This window comes from Strongylocentrotus purpuratus, unplaced genomic scaffold, assembly GCF_000002235.5.
Source record: "Strongylocentrotus purpuratus isolate Spur 01 unplaced genomic scaffold, Spur_5.0 spur5_scaffold_12, whole genome shotgun sequence".
In the NCBI taxonomy this organism is placed as follows: Eukaryota; Metazoa; Echinodermata; class Echinoidea; order Camarodonta; family Strongylocentrotidae; genus Strongylocentrotus; species Strongylocentrotus purpuratus.
Genome location: NW_022145597.1, coordinates 5,592,615 through 5,618,524, shown reverse-complemented (window position 1 = coordinate 5,618,524; position 25,910 = coordinate 5,592,615). Strand labels below are relative to the sequence as shown.

The following is a 25,910-nucleotide window of genomic DNA, read 5'->3' as shown; positions in this document are numbered from 1 at the left end:
TCCCCTGCCAATTTCATTTTAGAGCACATGGAAAGAGGAGTTTTGATACCTCATTTGTCAAATTTGAATAAGTACTTTTGAAAATACGGCCACTTACATAAGAGACGAAATGGTCAAATTTTGCGTAATTAGGCTATAACTGACAATTAGCCATTTTCAAGGTGACATAATTTTGTAATTAATTGATGAATCACCTTTCTTTTCAAGAAATCTGTTCTCTGTATGGATTTCTACATGCCTATTTTTTTCCAGGTTCTTTAGACAAAAAATTTTTTTGGTGGAATTTTTCAAATAATTAAATGAAGCCCATTTTGATGCGTGTGACAAATGGCTATTTTTGCGTCGCCGGAACAAGTTTTCATGGGTTTTGAAACATGGCTAGATTTAAGAGTGTCTATGAAGTGGGGCTGAATTTCGGGATATCTGGGGTATGTACAATACCGCCCAGAAGTTATTGGGCATGCGTGATCGTGAAACACGATAGGACGTTAGCGTGATTTGTAGGCGGGTTTTATCGTGTTTTTATCGTGAGAAACATCGTGATTTGTATTCATCTCCTTTTTTCCTCAACTTGATCAACTCGCTAAATCCCCGATGCATATCGTGATATTTCCTTTTTATCACGATAGAACTGCGCACAGCATGCTGTATTTATACGCTTGCTGAGCCTGCGCATCCTCAAACATACCGATGCGCGCTTGCCACTGACGTCACAATCACTTGATTATTACATCACAAAAGCGTGAACGAATGCTCTTTTCATTCCATGCATAAATACACGAGACAATGTGCTACGGGGAATGTTTGGGATTGCGCATGCGGAGAGAAAAGTTATCCGATGAGAGAAGTGCAGAAACCAAGAACCAGGTGTCTTGGCCTTTCCCACGATACGACATCTTTTTTTTATTTGAGGGGGGAGGAATGTTTGGGATAGCTCATGGCAGAGGAGATCCGAGAGTATTAAGGCGTGTCTGCACTATCTCGAGATTGCCAAATATCCAGCTATTTGAACTATCCCGATCGCAAACTATCCAGCTAATTTGCGTCTTCATTAGAACGAAGTAGCAAATTAGCTGGATAGTTGGTCGGGATAATATCCCAAGATATCTCAGTCTAGTTTGCGGTTTTCCGTGCTTACTCGAGGTCAGTGGTTGTACTAACGCGCTGAGCGGTATAGATCGCATGTGCGAACCAGAAATCGTAGTGCATGATGGGATCGGGATATTTGACTCCGGACTTCGGTCTAATGAAGACGGTCGCAAACTATCCCGCTAGTTCGGAAATAGTGGGATATTTTGCAAACTAGACCGAGATATCTTGGGATATTATCCCGACCAACTATCCAGCTAATTTGCTACTTCGTTCTAATGAAGACGCAAATAGCTGGATAGTTTGCGATCGGGATAGTTCAAATAGCTGGATATTTGGCAATCTCGAGATAGTGAAGAATAAGAGTTAGACCGAAAGCTTCAGTCTCTAATATCGACGGCTATTCCGCTTATGTTTAATCCGAGAAAGGACTTGTCGTTAACATTATTTGTTGTGCAGCCATCTTGATTTGAGTTAATGAATGCTCTCTTTTTTTTCCGGACGTCCGATACCTACATGTACGTAGGAGTCAGCACGGCTTGACCCGGTGATATTTTGATATTCATAAACGCGTGATCTAATTCGCCTAAATTTCGCCATTGCAATTACTTGATTAAAATTGTAAGAATTGTAAGAAATATACATACTTTCTTATGTCCGATTTATTGATCGGAAAATTCGATCTAAATAAGGAAAAACGGGAAGAAAAGAAAGGCTCACCCCCCCCCCCCCCCCCCCCCCGTCGTGCGAGCCGTAAGGGTCACCGTCTGTGTATGAGGAATGTTGACAAATGTAAGATTTATCAAAGAGTAATGACCCATATCAGACGGTTATTGCTGTCTAATCGAGAGTATTCATCATTACATGTACATATCAGATCTAATATGTGGGTAGAATCTTAGAATTTATGGATAAATGCGGCTGTTATTTCTAGAAGAATTATGTGCATGTTGTGAGATTTTCAGGAAGGCATGAAGAATTAAGGGAAGAGGAGAGAAGAGGCGGAGGGGTACCGTTAGTGTGACAGGGACAGAAAAGAAAGGGAAGGGAGTGAAGAGTGAAATATATCAGAAAAAGATAATTAAGAGAGATAGAGAATTGAAAATTAACAGAATAAATAAAGGATCCGTAACTCCAAATAAATAATAAAAAAAATTATTTTATTCATTCATAATACCAATCGGTTGACCCTGTCCCTACACATTACAAATTTTGCCACAGACCGCAAACGGCATTTTCATAAACCAGCATTATCAAAAACAAAAGCAACGCGATCTCGATCAGCCAATGTACCTCGTGGTCCACAAAGTAGTTGAAATTTGATATGTAGTGCGCGCGCTCAGGGATTCCCGGAATTGGAAAACCCCTCGATCTCGATCTCCATTTTATGACATTCAGTTTGCATGCAAGCTAAATACATGTACATACCTGGGTTGGCAAGCTCCCGTAATCAAAATTGGAGTAATACATAAGGAAATAACAAAGAAATACACGAGGTTTGAGGACAAAATATAAAATGATAGAAAGAAATCTAAGAAAAACATAAAGTATTAAAACACATTTACGAAGGATGATTAATAATGATAATAATAATAAATAATAACGGCTTAACAAAGATCTACATATGGTAAGAAATAAGGATAAAAAAAAAAAAAATGATTGATCGAATTGATAGCAAGAAAAACAAGGAATTAAACAAAGGGGGTGATTGTGCAAGGGGGTAATTCTCCTTGAACCGTAAGGAACAAGCGAAGGGAATACATACACATATTTATATTTCGAGAAAAGGTAAAACAAAGAAATAAAAAACAGAAAAGATGATGAGGTAAAGATTTAAAAAATGCACGCGCTTAGTTTTCTCTCGAAGGTTCAATCATCACTACTATGATCACGTGATCTTACGGCGCGAACATGATCTGTTTATACTAACTTCTGAGATAACCACATGTTGCCAGACACCTTGACTCCAAACCCATTGTTTAGAAAGACTTGAAACATAATATGAAATGTACGCAAGCTCTCTTGTCATTTAAACATTCAATTCATTGGCGAAAAAATTAGAATTTCCGATTGATAAAGTTCTCTACTTGTTTCGTGTGTCTATTTTCTTTTCCTTCCTTTTCTTTTTTCTTCTCCTTCCTTTTCTTCTCCCTCCCCCTCTGCTTCTTCATCCTCCCCTTCTTTTTCTTCTCCTTCCTTTTCTTCTCCCCTTCTTCTTTTTCTTCTTCCTTTTCTTCTCTCCCCCCCCCCTCTGCTTCTTCATCTCCCCCTTCTTCTTTTTCTTCTCCCCCTCCTCTGCTTCTTCATCTCACCATTCGTCTTTTTCTTCTCCTTCGCTTGCCCTTTGTTTAGAAACACGTGAAACACATTTTGAAATGTACGCCTCTCATTCAATTCATTGGCGAAAAAATTAGAATTTCCAATTGATGAAGTTCTCTGCTTGTTTCGTCTGTCTATTTTATCTATTTTATTTTTAGATTTACTCATCTTCTTTTTTCCCCTCCTTCCTTTTCTTTTCTTTTCTTTTCTTCTCCCCTCCCCCCCCCCCCCTGCGTCGCCAATGATACGAGTTCGCTTTTAAAATTATCATTTATTTTATATCCGATTGCGAAGCAGCAAACCACAAATGAATTGAATGCAACATCAGGCAAATTAATTATTAGCGCGAATAAACGTTAGAGGGACTAGAACAGGAGCTATTATTGTAAAAATGTCCACAAAAATAAAACACAACTTCGCGAATGATAGTGATACGGGTCTGCTTTTAAAAATAAAATCTATATCATATTTTAATGCGAAGCAGCAAACCATGAATGAATCTAAAAGGTTGAAAGGTTTGTTTTAATTCTTAATCTTAAATTGACTAACTATCTCTTAACAAATAATTGCGAATGTTAATCAGAGCCAAAGGCTGGACATACGAGAACATACAGTAATGAAATGCATCATCTTGTACTTTGAGATCACATATGGAACACAATTCTACAATTTCTAGAGGCTGACTTTCGTGACGGTCAGGTGCAGACGGCAGGGCAGCTTACTATTACCACATCGATATTTACAAAGAGATGTTCTATCACTGAAATCCAACTTTAACATATATTCTTCCAAACCGATTACCTGTTTAAAAATTCTGTAATTGAAACATGAACTTCATGAACTTCATCGTTCCAGTTTTACAAATCAATGTCATTTAATCTACGATCCAATTTTTTTCTCTTCCTTTCCAACATCCAATTTTTTAACATCGCCATCGTATAAAGTAATTATAAATGATAAAAAGAAAAAAGAGTGTGAATGACCTATTTTCGATCTTCGGTTAAAATGTCATTGAATGTTATCTTTGTTATTTACGACGTGTCAGCCGGGGAGCCAGCTCTCAACGCATGTGGCAGACATAATCCTACTGTTTATTTCTCAAAAGTAAATGTACGTAAATGTCTCCCTTAGTATTATTTCGCTAGCCTGCGCTCCCATCAAACATTTTTCTTTTCTCTCTCTCTCTATTACGTGTAGTCCCCCCCCCCCCCCCCCCCTCGTGAAGATACTAGTGGGATTTCCTCTCGTCTCTCTTGCTCTCCAAATACGTAGGTCCATGCTCTCACCCTCTTCTTTGTCACATTTCTCCACCCATGAACGTTTTCGTCTAGTGTCGATGAATAAGGAGTGGAAGTAATAGACTAACGTATTGGTGTCTTGCCTACTTATATTTAGTCAACCCTGTTAAGTCGATATATCCATTTTTTTCCCCATCCTGACCTCGATCATAACTCCTTTCCTTCTCGAATAATATCTTCATCTATCTCCAGCTCAACACTACCTCCCTCTCAATTATCTCTCTCTCTCCTACATGTTTTCCTGTTAATTCAACTCTGGTCTAATCCACACTCCGAAGACAGTTACAGTAATTGATCCATGCCATTTTTACAGATTTTTATTATTTATCAATCATCCAATGCCGTCGACTAAAAATGTTTATTTACGCGTGTTTTGGTAACCTTGGTTACTAGTCCACCTGGCAACTTTTACGCGTGACCAGTAGGCAAGACTGTCCATGATTGGACGTTTTCATTTTTAGGGGTGGAGACCCTTCTTACGGCAGTCTTGTCAGTGATACTGATAGGGCAAATGAAAGAATCTGATCGCGTGCGTGTTTTCTGAAGCGACGATCGTGGGAATATTTTTTTTTTTTATTTGGTGGAGGTTGAATTGAATTGAATTGAATTTATTCACCACTTTCATGGTTGTGGAATGAGATATGCATATCTGGAGTAGGCGAACAGAAAATATGGCAGTGAAAATGAAAGGTATTGTGCTCACAATTATATTAATTTCAATGAATGCAAATCATGCAAGTTTGTGCAACTTTAATATAGTTAGATCTACTCGTTGCTTCACCGCATCAGCACCCGATGCTTATCCGCGCCCGATGCTTATCCGCGCCCAGTGTCAGTGATTTCGCGCCGGCTTTTACTAGTACATGTGTAATGTTTACTTGTGAATACTTTCTATTGTGACGTAAACAAAGACACATACGAAACTGCGCGTACAAATCATACATATCAAGACTTAGCGCGCGCGATGAGCAAGACATGCGCTTGCAGAGGACATGACTAGTTGCAAATACGCGCACCATGAAACACGATAGATATCGGGGAATTAGGCGGGTTACACGCATCCCCCGATAGAGGAAATCATTCACTAGTGTGCAAATTATCGTGATTTTTATCGTGATTCTATCAGTATTTCATCGATATTTTATCGTGATTTTATCGTGAAGTACCCATCGGGGAAAACCCGCCCCGCAAAAACATGCCCAATAACTTCTGGGCGGTATTGTATATAGCTTAATCATTTCTCTAAGTTTGGACCATCAAATCCATTTAAATTAATTTTAAATGGCATTTGAAAAAGGCTCTAAACTCTTAAAACTTCATATTTTAAAGCACCCTTAAGCTTTTTTTTGTGTTTTCAAGTCTGCCTAAATTGAAAACCGTTAATGGTAGGGGAATGAATTTTGGCACATCAATAGAAAGTATGGCAGTGGCGGATCCAGGGGGGGGCACAGGGGGCACGTACCCCCCCCCCCCCCCGGCCAAAAAAATATGTTAAAATCAGCCCTAAATTCCCCCAAAATGTAATGAAAAACAGGGACGTGCCCCCCCCCCCCCAACGGAGAAAATTAAAAAATTAAAAAATTTCTTGACCCCCCCCCCAAAAAAAGTGACCTCTTATCCCCCCTCCCCCCCCCCCCCGCTTATTCAGCGGTTGGCTGAGTCGTTACGATTTTTAAAAAAATTTTTAGACCAAAAAAAAAAAAAATGTCCTCTTACCCCCCCTCCCCCCCACCACCCTCCCTCCCCCCTAGGCCTACCTAACTTATTTACTATATAAACAAAAATAATAACAAATCCCTTTTAATTGAAATTCATAAATTGAATCCACGATCTTAAATTTAAAAACTCTGGGAAAACAATAAATGCCCTTTAAATCCTTGGCGTGGGTTCGCAATCACAACATGAGAATAGAGACACCAGTATGGGCGGTGCACGGCCGCCGAGCTATCACCGAGTGTGTGTGTGTGTTCATTTCATTTCATTTCATTTCATTTATTTAACCAATATAAAAACAATTTACAATGAAAATACAATATACAATATACAATATAATGGTTAGGAGTCAGGACCCCTAAGAAGCAGAAATCTGCTTGTAATCGGGGCCCTGCAAACAAACAATAACAAGATAATGCACATAAATTAATAATACAAAGTAAAGGACTTAAATAATACAAGTACGCACCCGTACATCAACACACACGCACGTTCATAAAGGTTACAGAGAAAGAATAGAAGGAAGCGAAAATAGGGCAGAAAGAGATAAAAGTAGAAAAAAGATGGGAAAGAGAAGTACTTACTCAACCATGGATTGAAAAATACTTTTTTTATACATTGATTTAAATCTGGTAATTGTAGAACTGGATCTTAGGTTATAATTCAAGGAATTCCACTCCCGTACCCCAAGAAATGATATAGAATTATACATTGAAGTTGAACGACAGAGTGGGTGATGTAAATTTAGACGTTGACGAGTGGGGTAATTGTGAACAGAAGAATTTGTTTGGAACATATTAAAAACAGATGGTAACAGGTTTTTATGAAATTTAAACATAAATATACATGTATTAAGTTTGATCAAATCATATAGAGGAATAATTTTCAGTTTAATAAATAATGGTAAACTTGGAGACATATAATGACTATTTGTTATTAACCGAGCTGCACGTTTCTGTAACATATAAATCTTGAACAGTTTTGTTTTGTAAGTATTACCCCAAATGATATTGCAATAATTTAAGTGGGGAAGAAATGTTGCATTGTAAATATTCATTAATATGTTCCTTGGGAGAAAATTCTTTAGTCTAGATAAAACACCAATACTTCTAGAAATTTTAGAACAAACATAATCAATATGACATTTCCAATCTAGAGTTTCTTCAATATTAGTACCTAAAAAAATAACACTTAGTTCTCGTTCAATATTTACATTCGCTATTTTAACAGGATTGGTGACATTTGGAACTTTCTTTTTCTTTGTGTAAAAAATTACATATTTTGTTTTTTCATAATTCAAAAATAATTTATTACATTTAAACCAATCATTCAATTTTATTAACTCTTCATTTAAAATAGAAATTAAGCATGCTACATTAGAATGAGAATAATATACAACCGTATCATCAGCAAATAATGAAAACATAAGTAATTTGGATGAACTGATTATATCGTTAATATATATGATAAATAAAAGTGGTCCGAGAACCGATCCTTGCGGAACTCCAGTATTTACATCCATATAATCAGATTCGACACCATCGACCACCACATATTGTTTTCTATTAAACAAATAATCAGAAAACCACTGATGAGGTATACCGCGTATACCGTAATGGTACAGTTTTTTAAGTAAAATATGGTGGTCGATGGTGTCAAATGCCTTAGATAGATCCATAAACAATCCATAACAAAACATTCCATTATTAATTTCATGTAGAATATTTTTAGTAAAATTCACAATACTCAGATCAGTGCTATGGTTTTTACGAAAACCAAACTGTTCTGAAATAAGAACATTATATTTAAGTAAATAATCATATAACCTTTTATGCATTACTTTTTCCAACAGTTTTGCAAAAATAGAAAGCAAGGCTATGGGTCTATAATTTTCTATATTTTTAACATCATTTTTTTTGTATAAGGGTACAATTTTGGCAACTTTTAATTTATCTGGGACGATTCCACTATTTAAAGATTTATTAAATATGTCACACAATGGATTAACAAAAAAATGAATACAATTTTATGAATTTTTAACAACTTTAGGTGAAATGCAGTCAGGTCCACTTGACTTATCTATTTTTAACAGAGAAGACAGTTTGATAATTTCATGAATACTTGTTGATTTAACATAAAATGAATTTAAATTTGGGTTAACAAGGTATTTATCATAAGAGTAATTAGGTGTTTGAATCGATTTTGATAGTTGTTTACCTATGTCAATAAAAAATGTATTACACTCTTTTGCAATATCTTTCCTACTACTCATTTTTGTATTTCCGTGATACATATTTTGAGGTAGTTTATTCTGTTTCTTTTTGCCAAGTATCATATTGATCTGCGACCATGTTTTTTTCATATCATTCTTTAAGTTATAAAACAAAGACTCGTAATATTTCCTCTTTGACGCTCTTATGATATTTGTTAATTTATTTTTATAATCTAAATATTTTCTTTTATGATTGACACTAGGTCTTTTTAAGCTACTTTCATATAATCTATGTTTACGTTTCACTGAATTCAATATTACTTGCGTAATCCAAGGTTTCTGTAAATTACCATTGAGTTGTTTGACTAATTGAATAGGAAAACAGTTATTATAATTGGAATAGAATTTTGTAAAGAAGATATCATAAGAGTCATTTGCACTTTCACAAGTATAGACCTCTGACCAGTCAATGGATGATAAACTTTCTTTAAACATTGACATTGATGAATCATTAATAATGCGTCTTTTTATGTATTTGTTACCATTCTTTATAATTCTTTCACTTGCAATTGAAAATACTGGAAAATGATCAGATAGATCACTATAAATGAGTCCTGTATATTTTTCTTCCTGTATGGTATTTGTAAATATGTTATCTATCAAGGATGCTTTATTTTCAGTAATGCGAGTTGGCTTTGTTATTAAGGGAAGTAAATTAAAAGAAAGCATCATATCTAAAAAGTCATTTGTTTTATTATGGATACCATAATTAAGCAAGTTTACGTTAAAGTCTCCTAAAATATATAAGTCTTTCTTCTCACTTTCCAGTATTTCAAGAACACTTTGTATTTTCTCATTAAAACAAGATATGTCAGAATCTGGTGGACGATAAATGCAACCAACAACTATAGGTTTAGGTTTCTTACTTATTTCAACAAATATAGTTTCATAATTGCATTCAGAATAAGTAAATTCGGGTAGTAATTTGTAATTGAGATTATTTTTCAAATAAAGTGCAACTCCACCACCAGATTTCGAGGGTCTACACTTAGAAACAAGAAAATATCCGTCTAGGTTATACATATTAATATTTGTAGAAGAATTGAACCAAGTTTCAGTTATGGCAATGACATCAAATTCAAATTGAAGAGATGACAGAACAATCTGTAATTCATCAAAATGTTTCTTTAGGCTTCTAGCATTCAAATGGAGAAGTGACAATTTAGAATTCAATTTACTAAATTTTAGACTAAATTCTTCACAAAATGTGTATTGACATGAATTTTTAAGTTCAAGATCTAAATCAAAAAGGCTATGCACATCATATTTATTCATACAAATGGGTTTAATTTCAATTGTAATAACTTGTTAATATCAATTCTCCTATTTAAATGGAAAAAGTCGTACATAGTCCAATAAAATTCATTATCATCATCTATATGGTTGAATGGAAAAATATTAGAAGTACATTGAGTGCATAACCATGACTGAGTTGGAAAGAAGGAAGAAGAGATACCACAATGAACACATACACTCATTCGCACATTCACAAATTAACTTTCAATAAGTAGTTAATAAAACATAAATACAGTAAAAATAACGAAGATAATTACAAAAAGATCTGTAATTAATCAAAGGGCATAGGCATAGAATATGAAAAATATCATATTTGCATGTAGTCAGTTTAATGTATATCAGTTTTCACAAGTTTGCCAGTTGGGTTTTCATGTCGTTGGGTTTTCATACAGACGTGCATCAATCAGGTATGATTACTGAAAAGACACTGCCTGAATTTAATTGGAATTTAATAATTATTATCCAAAGATCAGAAAAGCCGTCATTACAGTTATTTGATGTAGATTGAAACACACAAAATATTTTTTTTCTGACAAAATTTGATTAAATTTTCACTCTATAAAATTGACAAAGATTAAACAAGTTTGTTCTTGAATTTCTTAAAAACTCACTTTGAAATTCAAAGTTCACTCGCAGGACGTGTGAGAAAAATTGCGAGTGGAAAAACACAAACACAGGGAATAATTTTCCTGGTATCGCAATTTGCTATGCATTTTTGCATGACTGCTATACAAAATATTGTTTGTGTAGCAGTTTTCTTCCATAGAAATGTACAGAATTTCATTTGAAATATTTATCCATCAGCTGAAATTGCTAATCAAAATATTTGAGGAAAATTATTCCCTGAAACATGTATTATTGGTCTTGTGATCGCTTTAAAATCTGTTTAGGTTACTATAGCATAATAATTCCGTCGAAATATATATGTATTTACTAATTTGTTCGCCAAATGCTGCAAATCCTGCCTCAGTTTCGATATTTGAAGCCTCAGATTCATGCTCCGTTTCGGATCTTGATGGGACGGCAAGCGGCGGGTGCGGTGACGCGACACGTGGCGGCACGTGGCCCGTCGGGTCCACGTGCGAAGCTGAGGGCTTGCTCGCTGTAGTCACTCTCGCTCAGTGCGTATTATACACAGAGTACAGCTGTACTAATCGGATTCGCGCTCTAGCGCCATCTAGCGGTCATTCTTAATATTTACATGATCGTATTCTCCAGTAAATTCTCTTTCTTCTCGTATCAAAATTGAATTAAAAGTATGTTTTTCTGATATAGAAAAATTGTTTCAAACTTTTCACTCTGATTTTTCACGATCTTTTTGAAACATACCCCCATCAGTTTTTATATGAAAATAAAGCTTAAGATGTGCTCTTTCCAACCAGTGGATTTTTAAAACTCAAAGACGAATGGCGTTCAAGCGAATTGAGCTAAAACTAGGGATACAAATCGGCCGTCAAAAAAAAAATGGCGACAAACGAAGTGAGACCGGAGCGCCAAAACAAAGACTGTGAAAAATGGATTGTTATTATCGGCTGTAATATCAATAAGTAGAGGTATATTTATGTTTTGAAAGGCTAAGTTAGTTGGGTTGGAGGGGCCCTTAATAAACCATTTTGAATGGTATTGAGTGACATTCAGCTGCTTCAGCTTCTCGATGAGACATTAACCTTCCCTACATCATAAACACACTCTTACCTCTGTCTCTGACAGCATCACCGACTTGCCCAGGGCACTTCTAGGATTGTAGGTGGAAGATTTCTTGCTCTTAGACTGTGAGGGTGTGTTGAGCAGGCCTGCCCTCTTCTCTACCATGGACACAGGGTGGCCTCTACTTCGTAGTCTCTGAAGGACTACTGTTTGGTTACATCGGGGTCCATACAGGGAGATATCCACAGGCATACTGTATGTGTTCATATTGCCCCTAGGCACAACACTGAAAATAGAAATATTGTACTGTAAGTGAGAAAACTCATATTACACTTTTTTTAAATATCCACTGAAAACTAAGTAATGCAAAGTGTTGGTCCAAAGAAATAGATTCCCTTCCTTTCCTAAATATTTTGGAAACAAATATAAGGCTATGACTATGAGGGTCGAAAATAAGTACGAAAAAGCCGGCTCCAGAATACCTGCAGTTTGACATATCATATAAGGCTATGACTATGAGGGTCGAAAATAAGTACGAAAAAGCCGGCTCCAGAATACCTGCAGTTTGACATATCATATACACCTGTATGATTAGTATTGACTAGATAAAGGGTATAGCCATCAGTCATAAAATATCTAAGTTATGGACAACACCACCACAATTACAATGTTATATAATAAATTTCATATCCCGCATACTAAAAATCTTGCAATCTAATTGGTCTAAACGAGGTCACATGATAAAAAATAGATAAGTACTATCTACCTGCAATAAGACTTTTGTAAGGGAATTTTTTGCTGCTGCCCCACTTCCCATTGAATACGCGTAGCAAAGTAGGTTACGCGAAATATCAACGTCAATGTCAATGTCAAATGAGCGCGCATCGACTTTGTTACATTGTATATCTGTTGCGCTTTGTAAAATCTAGCTGAAGCTAAACTGTCGCAGAATCAGTTCTTTTAATAATGTAAAATTCACTTTAAATAGACCTTATTGCTGACGTGGGATATAAAACGAACATTAACCTCCTTTACTTGGGCAACGGATACAAACTATCATCGCCGAGGTGATCTCGGGGGGCTACTAACCCTATGGTAGCCCCGAGATGGTAGCTTAATATCAAATACTGGCATTTGCCACTCTCCGCCCGCTGTAAATGGGTACCTGATATGCTTGAGCGCTCGGCTATAACCAGGGTAGTATGTCTAAAGGGCCACGAGGGCCATAATCATTATTATTATTACTAAATAGAAGCACAGAATTCCTATTTCCTTATCATTTACTGTCCATAAATCTCACCCTTCAATCCTAGCATAGTTGTTGTCCACGATGTATGATAACACTTCAGCTAACCCTCTCTTGATGTGTCCTACTTGACGACCCGACGCGTTCTCTACCTTCACAGCATTCTTATCGTATCTGTTAAGAGGCTCCCGAACAAGTGACACCATCTCATGATTACTGACCTGAGAAATGAAATTTAAAAAATTTGGTCAGAATCAGGTTAAATTGATTTAAGGACATCTGAGCCCTGTCTTACAAAGAGTTGATATCGATCGCAAATTAATTGTGATTGATATCAATCGCAACTATGTACATAAGAGATAGGAGACTGCAAACTTGTGATTAATTGGTGGACTTGCGATTGATTTGGGTTAATCGCAACTCTTTGTAAGACGGGGCCCAGGCATAACAAAGTTTCATAAAGCCGGCCTCTGTGCCTCTCCCTAAGATAATAATATGATAGGTCCATTTATATATGAAGACCAAAATAAAAATGAATTACTTGCCATGTCCCTTGGCTCTTTATATTAAATACATATATATTTTTACTTTCTGTTCCCCCTCCCCAACCTGGTGTATACACCCTTGTTATCATTAGACACAGATAACAATATAACATGTGAATTACTCAGAACTTTGTAGAACTCTTTACTAACCGTGCCAGAATAATACTGTAGACCCACAATATTACCAGGAACCATACCCAGGAAGACATCATCAATACCAGCCTGCGACGTTACTATGGGAAGATCCAATCCAAGAAGATCATGATCATCTATTCCATCATCCCATGTTGACTGACTCAAATAATCCATCGTCAGTGAGAGAGCCTCGGTTAGAGAATAACGGTTGCCATGGCTACGCTTCTTCTTCGTCGTCTGTTTCTTATTTGGCGTCTGTTTCTTCTTTTTCTGATAATTTGAGTCCCATGGTTCTGGTGAATACCAGGACTTTGGTTTGTGCCATCTGTGTCTCGGCATGGCTCCTAGAAAGAGAAAGGTACAAAAAAAACCTTGTTAATTGAAAACTGAATTTGACTCTGAAGTTTTAACACAAGAATTAAGATTGGAGAGTGGAAATAAGCATGAACAAATAAAGGTAACATTCAAGCATATCTGACTAAGGCTCAGACACACTGCCAAACCTGACTCTTAACCACTTCAAACTGACCAATTCTTGCCGATGGATGATGGTGCTCTACAAAGAGAACTTAAAACAGATTGACAAGGTGCTGGCATCATTGTGGATATTCAGCATGGACTAGACAAAGGCATACCTGCCAACCTGAGACAAGAGAAATTAGGAGTAAATTTTTCTGATGGACTACGAGGTCGCGAACCACCGAAGGATTGGGGTAGTAGCCCGTAGATTGGGGGGGGGGGGGAACTAACGATCACGTTCGAGCTGCGCTGTGTATATCTTCTATGAGCGCGAGCGCGGATGTTGTGTTATGCTTTAGTCTTATACATACATACATACATATTGGTATTTATTGAGCACCTTTACATGAACATGCTCAAGGCGCTTTACATTTCGAAATACAAACATAATAGTTATATACTCTCCAAGTGCATTACACTCTTAAAAAAAAAAAAAAAAAAAAAAAAAAAAATTAAATTTAAAAAAATTGGAGTTTTGAGGCATGCATTCGGAATTCGGAGTTGGTATGAAAAATGCGGAGGAACTCCGCCTAAATCGGGGTGGACTAGACAAAGGCATACCTGCAAACCTGAGACAAGAGAAATTAGGAGTAAATTTTTCTGGATGGACTACGAGGTCGCGAACCACCGAAGGATGGGGTAGTAGCCCGTAGATTGGGGGGGGGGGGAACTAACGATCACGTTCGAGCTGCGCTGTGTATATCTTCTATGAGCGCGAGCGCGGATGTTGTGTTATGCTTTAGTCTTATACATACATACATATTGGTATTTACTGAGCACCTTTACATGAACATGCTCAAGGCGCTTTACATTTCGAAATACAAACATAATAGTTATATACTCTCCAAGTGCATTACACTCTAAAAAAAAAAAAAAAAAAAAAAAAAAAAATTAAATTAAAAAAAAATCGGAGTTTTGAGGCATGCATTCGGAATTCGGAGTTGGTATGAAAAATGCGGAGGAACTCCGCCTAAATCGGGGTAGACTAGACAAAGGCATACCTGCCAACCTGAGACAAGAGAAATTAGGAGTAAATTTTTCTGGATGGACTACGAGGTCGCGAACCACCGAAGGATTGGGGTAGTAGCCCGTAGATTGGGGGGGGGGAACTAACGATCACGTTCGAGCTGCGCTGTGTATATCTTCTATGAGCGCGAGCGCGGATGTTGTGTTATGCTTTAGTCTTATACATACATACATACATATTGGTATTTATTGAGCACCTTTACATGAACATGCTCAAGGCGCTTTACATTTCGAAATACAAACATAATAGTTATATACTCTCCAAGTGCATTACACTCTAAAAAAAAAAAAAAAAAAAAAAAAAAAAAAATTAAATTAAAAAAAAAATCGGAGTTTTGAGGCATGCATTCGGAATTCGGAGTTGGTATGAAAAATGCGGAGGAACTCCGCCTAAATCGGGGTGGTTGGCAGGTATGCAAAGGGCAAAGGACAGAACAAGATCCAAGACCCCCCAAAAGGAAAAGAAGGAACATAATAATATAGTAGTTCTGCCCGTTTTTAATAATATATCATCACGTCTGAAGCAGGCCTTCCATAACAAGGGCAGCCATTAGTGTAGACCAAAAGCTTCAGTCTCTGATATCGACAGTCGTTCCGCTGAGATTATACGTCTTGCTCTACTGACCACCTCTATAGTCTTAATACATACTGGTTTATGTGTATGAAGAATGCTGACGAATGTCATTTTTATTAAAGAATTACCCATGGTTATTTCTTAAGACATTATTCTTGCCTTCAGAAGCCCCAAACACTTTAAAAGTGAATTTGGAAGAAAGTGATAAAAATATGCATGTTTGCTATTGTTGGAATGCTTATGACATAAGGAATACAAATATATTGATTGACAGAAATTTGCATGTGTTGTTAAATTAATATTAGACTTAGAAAGATCAATAGTGTAAGCAGAGGAACCCGGAAGCATTGATATTCTCTTTCGTGACGTAGTATATATGTGACGTATTTCCGTGGACTGTTCCTAAACCCGGAAGTACAACGTATTATTTCAATGTAAATTAGTACACAAACATGGGTCATTTTTTTAGTAGATTTTGCAATTTTTGTGATATTTAATGAAGTGTTTTATCGAATTTACAATAAAGTAATAAACATTCTTTCAATTATACAAGCATTGGTTACTTCCCAATGTTTGGTTTCCTTGAAATATTGATGTTTGGTACTGTAAAATTGATCGTCTTGCAGATCCTGACACACCGGCTTCGCCTATGTTTTGTTTTGATAATTAGCGTAACTTGAATTTCGCGGCACGGGGAAAACTAGCAATAGCTCAGCTCAGCCATTCGTAGTGTAGTGTTCAGTGTGTTTCGGTGTATTGCAGCATGACATTTTTTGGAGATAATAGTTGTTTTTCTTGGGTTATAAATTAGCTGAAACGTCTGTCAATCGAACAAATTAAGCAAGGCGACCGCAATCAGAATGCAGGTGAGCTAAAATGGTTGTTTACCTCGGCTTGTAATTACTACTCTTCTAGTTGAAATGTCTGCTGATCAAAAAAAAACTCAGCAAAGAGATGGCGCGGTACTTTCTCTTCGCCATGCATGTTGAATCAACGATACAACAGGGAAGAATCGTCGGGGTAGGACGATCGAGAATCCCCCCCCCCCTTTTCCCAATTGAAGACTTCTTCAAATTATAATTTCAATTGGCCAGCCAGATGCTCAGAGAAGTTGAGCAACCTAGTAAGTCAAAATTGTAATTACTCCCTATGCATATTTTGAGATAATGTCGCCCAACCCGCTGTTTGAATGTTTCCCTATGTACCCGCTGAACGGCCGCTGAAGCTCCGATGCCTTTCCTGGAGTAGCTGCAGCAGCAACTCCCGCATCACGATTCGATCAGCGTTTACATTTTCGTTGTATTTAAATTCGCCCAATTCACCATCATCTTCACTTTCTATACCATCATCACTGCTTCTAATTTCTTTTTCATCATACTCCAAGATCATTTCAAGTTCATCTGAGCTTCATACTGATTATATCCCGATATAATGCCTTTACTTTCACTCTGATATGGGCCATTCCATGGTAACTCGCGTTACACCTAATGGGTACATTGACACGATAATGTGCCTATATCTTTAGAACTGCTAGGATCTGCAAGATACTTTTTTCAAACATGGACAGGGTAGATATAGAACAACTGAATGAAACAAAAAAGAAAATTGAAGAACAAACGTTTTTAGATTCTTGGATTATTGAATTTTGGTAACTCGCGTTACAAAAAAAGGACATGGTCAATTCTATGAGACCCTCTTTTGGCAAAGTCTCCTCATACTAGACAATCTTGACAAAATCTTTCCTACGTTGATAGTAGGTTGAGACTTACTAATATAAGATCACAATATTAAAGATAAGAAACAATGGACTAGTAAAATGCAGGAAGCAAATATGTCGGTTACTCACGTTACGGTAACTCGCGTTACATTTTGTCCGGAGGCCATTTTCACCCCTATGTAATAGATTAAATATCCCAGGACCCCTTAGAAAAGGCTTAGAATATGGAAATATATTCATCTTTTTCAATTTAGCGAAATTTTCAGGAAAAAATATTACAAGAATCCTGTGTAATCTGCAATAAATTGTTTTTTTTTCATCTACAGTCCCACATGTACGTTTTTGATGATGGTTTGAGATCTTAGGAAATCAACAAAAATGAAAAATAAATTGTATTGAATTTGAAAGGCCCTAATGTTTTATGAACATCCATGGCATAAGGTTAGTGATAAATCAAAAATTAACATAAGAGGTACATTTCTTTTTTTGATGTCATGTCCTTCTTCTCATGGAATGGCCCATATGTACCCTGCAGTGCTATCTGATCGCGAAAAGAATGCGCGAAGTGACCGTGTTGTGAATAGTCCACGGAATGACGTCACATGCCCAAACCTCCTAATGGTATCGTAGACGAAATTCTCTCAGAAAAACTTGATTCTCGTAACTTCATTCCATTATATCTCCTTTCCCTTATGTTTATTGACAATGTACTTAAAAAACAAAAATGAAGAACTGAAAATAACCTTTCTGACGATACCTAATTCAATATGAATTGAAATCACCTTTAAGAAGCAGGTTTGTGCATCTTAAAGATAAATCTCCATTAGAAGAAAGGACAGGCATTATCTAATTCTAAAAGATAACATACTGATTGTGACAATTCCTATGGGGTTTTAAGCATTTAATCACAGTCAGATGAGCATATTTTGACACCTCATTATTTTGTGACACTGGCAAGTCACTATTCTTTCTTTCTTTTTTTCTCTCTTTCTATTTGTGTTTAATATACTTTTTCAAAAAAAGCGGATGAGAGGAGCTCGAGCCACCCAGGCCCTGACATGTAGGCCTCTAAATAAGCATATTTCGTGTCTGTCTGTAAATTTAGGAATTAACATTTTCCAACAAACGCATACAAAAGTATAATTTACTAAAAAGTGAAGAAAAATCCAGAAAAATGATGTCAACTCAGCCACATTTGAAAAACACTGGTATCTAATTAGAAACTAGAAATTTAATTCTTCATGAGGACGAATTAGGTGGTCTGTCATCATTTTTTTATGACACATTTGAATATTTACTATAAAGAGAAAGGGAGAAGTTATATATATGTAAACAATGATCATGATGATGATGATCATGATCATGATGACATCATGATCAAAAGACCATGATGATAATGATGATCATCATCATGATATTGATGATGATCATCATCATGATATTGATGATGATGATGATGACCATGATGATCATGAGCGTGATCCTGACATTTGATTGAAAAAATGAGGGGACATTTAGATAGCATATAGTCTCAGCTACAACATACTCAAAAATCAACAAAAACCAAGCAGAAATAACGGCGTTATTGCACACAAAAGACAGGAATGTAGAATCCAGATTTGAGAAAAAGTCATCTCCCATAGGGATTACATGAAAAAGAAATGGATCAAGTGATAATAGGGTAATAATAAAGTAAATATGGTTCTTTATTACATTATTTGCAGACCTGCCAACCTCTGGAGTTCAAAAACTGTATTCTTTAGTGTCAAAAGTTGTATTTTACTGACAAAAGTTGTATTCTTGAAAATAAACACGGATTTTTACGCGGATCAATGCCTCTTACAGTTTCTACCTACAGGAAGAATTTTTTTACTGATCATTGGTTGAATATGCATTATTTCGTCACGACTGGTGTGTTGGATGAACCAATAAACATCCCCGAATTGCCGATGTGAGATGCTTGTAGGATACTTTAAAGGACAGAATGGACATTTTACCATTGAAAATGGCGGACGCACACACAAAATATTAATAAAAAAAAAATAAAAAAATAAATAAATAAATAAATAAATTAAAAAAAAAAAATTTTTTTGGTTTTTTTTTGTTGAAAATCGTATTTTATTCAGGAAAATTGTACTGTCGTATTTGCTTCTAAAAATCGTACTAAATAAGACTAAATCGTACTGGTTGGCAGGTCTGTATTTGCCATTCTACGTGTTATAATATTCAAAGGAGTTGGTACAGTGAAAGGTCAAAAAGAAAAAAAAAGTGAAGAAAAAAATTGTTGGAGCCGCCCGGACTCGAACCAGGGATCTCAAGGTCGGAAGTCAAGTGCGTTATCGATATACCAAAAACATAGCGATTACACGTAAACGGAAAATGGAATTCTCAAATCCCACTTTGCAAGTGAAATATGAGCATGATTCCGGCATCTGATAAAAAAATGAAGGGCACACTAATTATCTCAGCTACAACATACTCGAAGCTCAGCGAAAACGAAGCTAAAACGACAGAGATATTGCTCGCGAAAGACGGGAATGAAGAATCCAGTTTTGAGAAAAAGTCATGTCCAAAAGAGAATACATGCAAAATGTGAAAAAATTGACATGCCATCTTTAATCGCAAAAATACGCCGTGATGCCTTTGTCAAAATGAAAAATCGTGGCGGGATTTGTTGTTTAAAAATCTTGCGCGCGCGCTGATGCGCGCTGACGTTCGCATGCGTGCGCATCGTAAAATGACAGACCACCTAATAATAAACCACATTGGAATCCCAGATCCACACCTAGTTGGCGAGAAAATCGCAACTGATCTCCCTAGGGCTAGGGCCCCACCTTTTTTTCTTTCCCTTCCCCTTTCCTTTCTTCTCTCTTTCGGTCCTCTGACCCCCATCTCCTTCTTTTTACCCCCTTTTCTTTCCCATTTTTCCTTCTCTCTTTCTTTGGGGGGGGGGGGGGCGGGGGAAGGGCCCAAGGGCCGCTCTGCTCCCTTTGGATCCGTGCCTGCCTTACCCTAACAGATTTCATGAACAATTTAATCATGCTGGGAGCCTGGGACAACTCAGCCCAGTATTCACAACCCTGACAACAGGTCGAGTTAGCCCAACTCCACAGGACACTTGATTGAACAGACTTACTACACTTAGGTCTAACTAGTTACAGAGTAATTTTAAAAGGATATTTAGACATAGATTCTAGATCTAGATCTCTAGGCCCAATTAATAAAGCTTGTCCACTAAATGTTAGTAGAAGCTACATGTGGTCATAACTTGTTTGGAGGTATCGTTCCACATGGCCACATGCCGTCAAACGACTCGCGATGGGCACTGAAGCCTGAAGCGCCAAGGAAAGGGCTGCCACCCTACTGTCACTGTGCTACTGCTACAGTAGCCCAGAGTCTAGGCGTCGCGCTCCACGACTCTACGAGAGCACTACTCAACTCATTGCTGGAAATTTATGCTAGACATTTGGTATTAGGATACGTAACTTTAGAATACGATATATAAGTACTTTACCAGTAAGGTATTACAAATATTGTAATCTCAGCAAACTCGGTTCAGTTGGTTGGGCAATTTTAGAAATAGATCTCTAGTAGACGTCTAAGTTAGGGTCTAACTTAGAGCTAGTTGACGTGACTCGCGTGTTGTTGTTATTTTCGAAGATCAAATTTTCCCGCTTTTCGGATATCCGTATGATCGAACGTACGATCGAGTCGAGTAGACGTAGAGAAAGTTATTTTGTGCATATAAGTCGTTATATAGGTCGTTATATAGGTAGAACTTATAGGGGCGGCCCTCCGGGGGGGGGGGCGGTGTGGCAGGGGGAGGGCACAAATTCCACACTTTTTCAAGTTCCACAAATTAAGTGCCCCTTTTTACATAGGAAAATTGAAGTGCCCCTCTAACTTTGTAAGAATTAAGTGCCCCTCTTTACATAGGAAAATTCCCATTTTTACTTTGTAAAGTGCCACTGTTACTTTTTCAAAGAGCTTCTTTTCCTTTTCACCAATGATAAGCATGCCCCTTTATTGCGAAACGTGCCCCTTTTCCTTCGACAAGTTCCCATTTTCCTTTGCAAAAAGGGCCATTTTCCATTTCATAAGTGCCTTTATGAAACTGCCCGATTCAGGTACGAGAAGTGAATCTGAGAGTTGCCCCTTTTTACTTTGTAAGAAGTGCCCTCTCTAATAACTACCCCTTTTTTTAACTCAGATAAGCGCACCTTTAATTTTAACATGTGCCTCTTTCCTTATCTAATAATTGCCCCTTTTCCGTTTAATAATTGGCAACCATTTCTTTTAAAAGAGCTCCTTCCCTTTCTCACAAATGCCCCTTTTCACCTATGAAAAATGTCCTTTTTCATTCTAATAAGTGCGCCTTTTCAGGTACGAGAAGTTACTCCTTTTCAATTCAGATAAGACCTCTTCAGGCGACCCCTTCACCTCCTATTCAGTGGTTTTTGCAGGATTTTTTCAAAGGGGGGGGGGTTTAACATTTTGAAATAGGGCCGAAAATTTCGTAGCGACTCAGCCAGCTGCTGATTAAGCGGGGGGGGGGGGGAGTAAGAGGACAATTTTTTAATTTTTTTTAATTTTTTTGTTTTGGTCATCCATTAGCATTAAAAAAAAAAGTTTTAAAAAAAAGTTTAAAAAAAAAACATAAATCAAAAGGAGGGGGATTTCCCCAAAAAAACATACAGAGAAAAAAAATGAAGGGGGTTTACCCCCCCCCCCCCCGCGTACGCTCCTGCCCCCATTCAAATCTCAGAGATGCTCGTTTTACTTTGACAACTGCCTCTTCCCCTCCTGATAATTAAGTTCTCTTTTCATATCTGATGAGTGCCCCTTTTCAGCTTGGTAACTGCCCCTAGCATTTTGACACGTGCCCCTTTTCCTTTCTAATAAATGCTCTTGTTTTCCTTCTGTTAAGTGCCCCTTCCCCTTCTCAAAATTACCCCCCTTTTCATCCCTAATAAGTGGCCCGTTTATCTTAAAGGTAATACAAAGTTTTGGGAAATTTTGAAAATTGGGTGAGTAGTGATTCTTTACAAGTTTGATATATTTGGATGACCCTGTGGATGTTTTATAAGCACTAGAAAATTTAGCTCCTAAAACACTTCTGCTTTCGAGATAAATGGAATATAAAAATTTACCGGTGCTCCCGGTAAATTTTGATAAATTTCAAATAGCGCCTACGGCCGTACAATGGTAGCTGCGACCATGAAAATCTCAGAAAATATAGTTGTGATATATAATTTCCAAATGGAAATAGCTAATTGATCGATTTTAGTCGAGAAACATTGTTTTATAGCTTAATTAATATCTTGACCTTGAGAGGGAGCTATACAACATAAAGAGATTAATATTTAACATTTCATAACTTTGGACAAATGCACATTTTCATTTGTTATAATATAAGTGCCCTTTTTTCATTCTAAGTGCCCCCTTTCATATCTGGTCAGTGCAACTTTTCTTTTCTAATACGGGACCTATCCCCTTTTTACCTCTTATAAATGCCCCAATCAACATCTGATGCGTGCCCCTTTGCGGGCAACACATGCCCATTTTCCATTCTCATAAGTGCCCTTTTTCATCCCTGGTTAGTGCCTCTTTTCAGGTGTAAGAAGTGCCTCATTTTCACCTCTGATATCTACCCTTTGTACTTTGACACGTGCTCCTTTTCTTTACTAATAAGTGTCCTATCCATTTCGATAGGTGTCCCCTTTTCCTCACATCATTAAATGTGCCCCTAATTTAAAGCGACTTAGAGATATTTCAAAGCTTACTCGCTGCACTTAATCGCATTTTATTTTATAGATAACATAATTATGTTACTCATCAATAGTCTTTTCAGTCTTTCGTTATGAGAATGTGCTTATAACCCCATCAAGTTTTTTTTCTTCCCCTCTTCAATAAGATGTAATTTTTCGCACTGCGACCTCACAAATCTTAAAATTTCCTCGCTCGCTCGCAAATGAATATTCAAATAAATTTAAACCCAAACTGCAAAGTATGATGCCTAAGCACTGTCTCATATATGAAGAGAAACATGAATTGAAATATGGCCTGATAATGTAATTATAATGTAGGGGTATCCACGTCTACGTCACAATCCACTGACCAAACTGCCATTTTGATATTCGCATAGACTTAGGGATCTCATAAGTATTTCACACGTTCATAACTGTCTTATGATATTAGTCCGATTTATTTCAAACAACGCTATTATTATGTTTATCATATTTTTATACTAATGAGCTTAATTATTACAAGAGCTGAATTGCCCTTCAATGATAGTTCTGATAATTGCAAATTTAATTTGCATTTAGTTTGATATTTTGTATATAGGGACCTGTAACAATTTTACAGATCCCTGTTAATTCAAAAATGCAGAATGTAAATTCTCATATACATCCGCAGTGTAGGCTACTCCTTCTTCTACACACGACCCCGTTGTTGTGCCGAGTCACTCTCTCATACCTTTAATCCTGATGGGAGGGTCGGGGGTCACCCTCACACCCGACAGGCTCAGTTAGGAGAACTTTTTTTTGTGATATCCGTTCTTTAGAGACAGAGAAAATAATACATGTATCAATATCAACATTTGATGATCAATTCAATACATGAAATGGGGTTTGTAAAATTAAAAATTAAAATAAAAAATAAAATATTCTAGGATATTAAGGATATTCTTTCGGCGGGGGGGGGGGGGGGGGTGTCCAGTGGTGAGTAGGGATGTATTACCCATCTTTTATTTCCGCTATAGCCTGATAGTCCCAGCATGGTCCATTGGTATGGTTCATATATGATTACTTGTTGATGTAAGTATAAGAATTAATTTCAGCTGTGGTATATTTCATGAGTATAAAGATCTAATTATGCCTATATATAGTAGGAAGTTAGGAACCGTTTGAGTTTTGATTTAAAGGAAGGAGGTTTGGTGCATTTATAATTTTATCATTAAGCAGGTATTCCAAATTTCAGGCCGATGAAAATGACAGTATTTTGGGAAAGAATAGTTTTCATTCGGACAGTAAAAAAAAACCAGCTGTGTTCAGATTTTCTCCGATTTTGGGGGGTATATTTTGTTCAGAAACAAGATCGAGCTTGCGCATGTTTTATCTGCTGGGTGCAAGCCAAGAAAAATAACACACAAGACAGTGGCGGATCCAGGGGGGCCGAAACGGCCGCGGCCCCCCTCTATTGGCGGCGCAAAAAAAAAAGAGAAAAAAAAAGAAAGGAGAAGAGAAGAAAAAAAGGAGAAGAGAAAAGAAAGGAGAAGAAAAAGAAAAGAGAAGAGAAAAGAAAGAAGAAAGAAAGAAGATACCCCCCCCCCCTACCTCACTCCCACTCCGGTCGGAGGGACCGATTTTGTGTTCCCAAAATTTCCGATAATTTTCACGCAACAAAGTCCGGCCCGTAATACACACAAATCCGGCCCGCACTGACTTTACACACCGAAGATTAAGGGGTGCTTTCAAACTGCAGCATCAGAACTGAATACACACAGTCGCTGATTCAGGATTTCTTAGGTGGGGGTGGGGGTGGGGTGGGGGGGGGGGGGGGGGTGGGGGCACGTGCCCCCTGTGCCCCCTAGATCCGCCACTGACACAAGTTAAAAATATATACATTTACATTGTAAAAATCACAGAACATTTAGTTGGATATTATTTAAATGTGTCATGTTTATTGTAGGCCTATTCTTAATCATATCTCAATGTTGCACCAGCATAAAGTCACATTAATTCAGTCAAAGGGTATACTATAGTAGTATAGTTAACTCTTGGAATTATCATTTTTTAAACATTTTTAAACTCTAAACTCTAAAAGAGGGAGTTTTTTTCTCTCTCTTTCTTTGGACTCCTAATTTTTTTTTTAAGGGGGTCAAAATAACTCGAGTACTATAGATAGGTACAGGCGCGTACGCAGGGGGTGGGGGATTGGGGGTCGAACCCCCACTAACATTTTTGATGTGTGTGATTTTTAATTTAAAAAAAGAAGAAAAAAACCCTTTTTTTGTGTGCAAAAGGGTGACCCCAAAAAGTGACCTTACCCCCCCCCCCCCAGCCATCGAAATATAGGTCGGCCAAATTTTTTAATTTCCGGGAAAGAAAATGTGCTCGCAGTGGCGACCGGATCCAGGGGGAGGGGGTGCCGGTGGGCCTGTGGTCCCCCCGGAAAAAAATGTGTAAAAACACTTTAATTTTACCTTTTTATGGAGATGGGCCCCCTCCCTGGCGTTCAAGGGGGGGGGGGATGCGATTTTCCAAATTTTCAAGGGCCCCCCCCCAAAAAAAATATAGTATATCCCTATGATCCCCTCCCCCCCCCCCCCCCCCCCCCCCCCCACCCCACTGAGCGAATTCTCGGCCGGTGCGATTTTTAAATTTTCGCCACTAAATATTTTCTCACAAATTGGGCCCCCTCCCCTTCCCTGCCGCCGGCTGGATCCGCCCCTGCCTGGTAGCACGGTATGCTCAATAGCACATCAATTATCGACAGCATATTTTTGGCGCC

At 37.4% G+C, this 25,910-nt stretch overlaps 1 protein-coding gene across 3 annotated transcripts in view; it reads right to left on the bottom strand.

Annotated features, from left to right (window-relative positions):
- Positions 1-25,910, bottom strand: part of LOC581625 (helicase-like transcription factor) — a 49,288-nt gene that overhangs the window by 19,608 nt on the left and 3,770 nt on the right. Inside the window, exons 1-4 of one of the 3 annotated variants that reach the window (XM_030981666.1) lie at positions 20,911-21,079; positions 13,576-13,904; positions 12,935-13,101; positions 11,683-11,920 (exon numbers count right to left, since the gene is read on the bottom strand). In XM_030981666.1, the coding sequence (XP_030837526.1) occupies positions 11,683-11,920; positions 12,935-13,101; positions 13,576-13,899 (729 nt within the window). In that variant the 5' untranslated portion in view covers positions 13,900-13,904; positions 20,911-21,079. Of the gene's footprint in view, positions 1-11,682; positions 11,921-12,934; positions 13,102-13,575; positions 13,905-20,910; positions 21,080-25,910 lie in introns of those variants that run through there. The other 2 variants (XM_030981664.1, XM_030981665.1) reach the window with 2 other exon arrangements.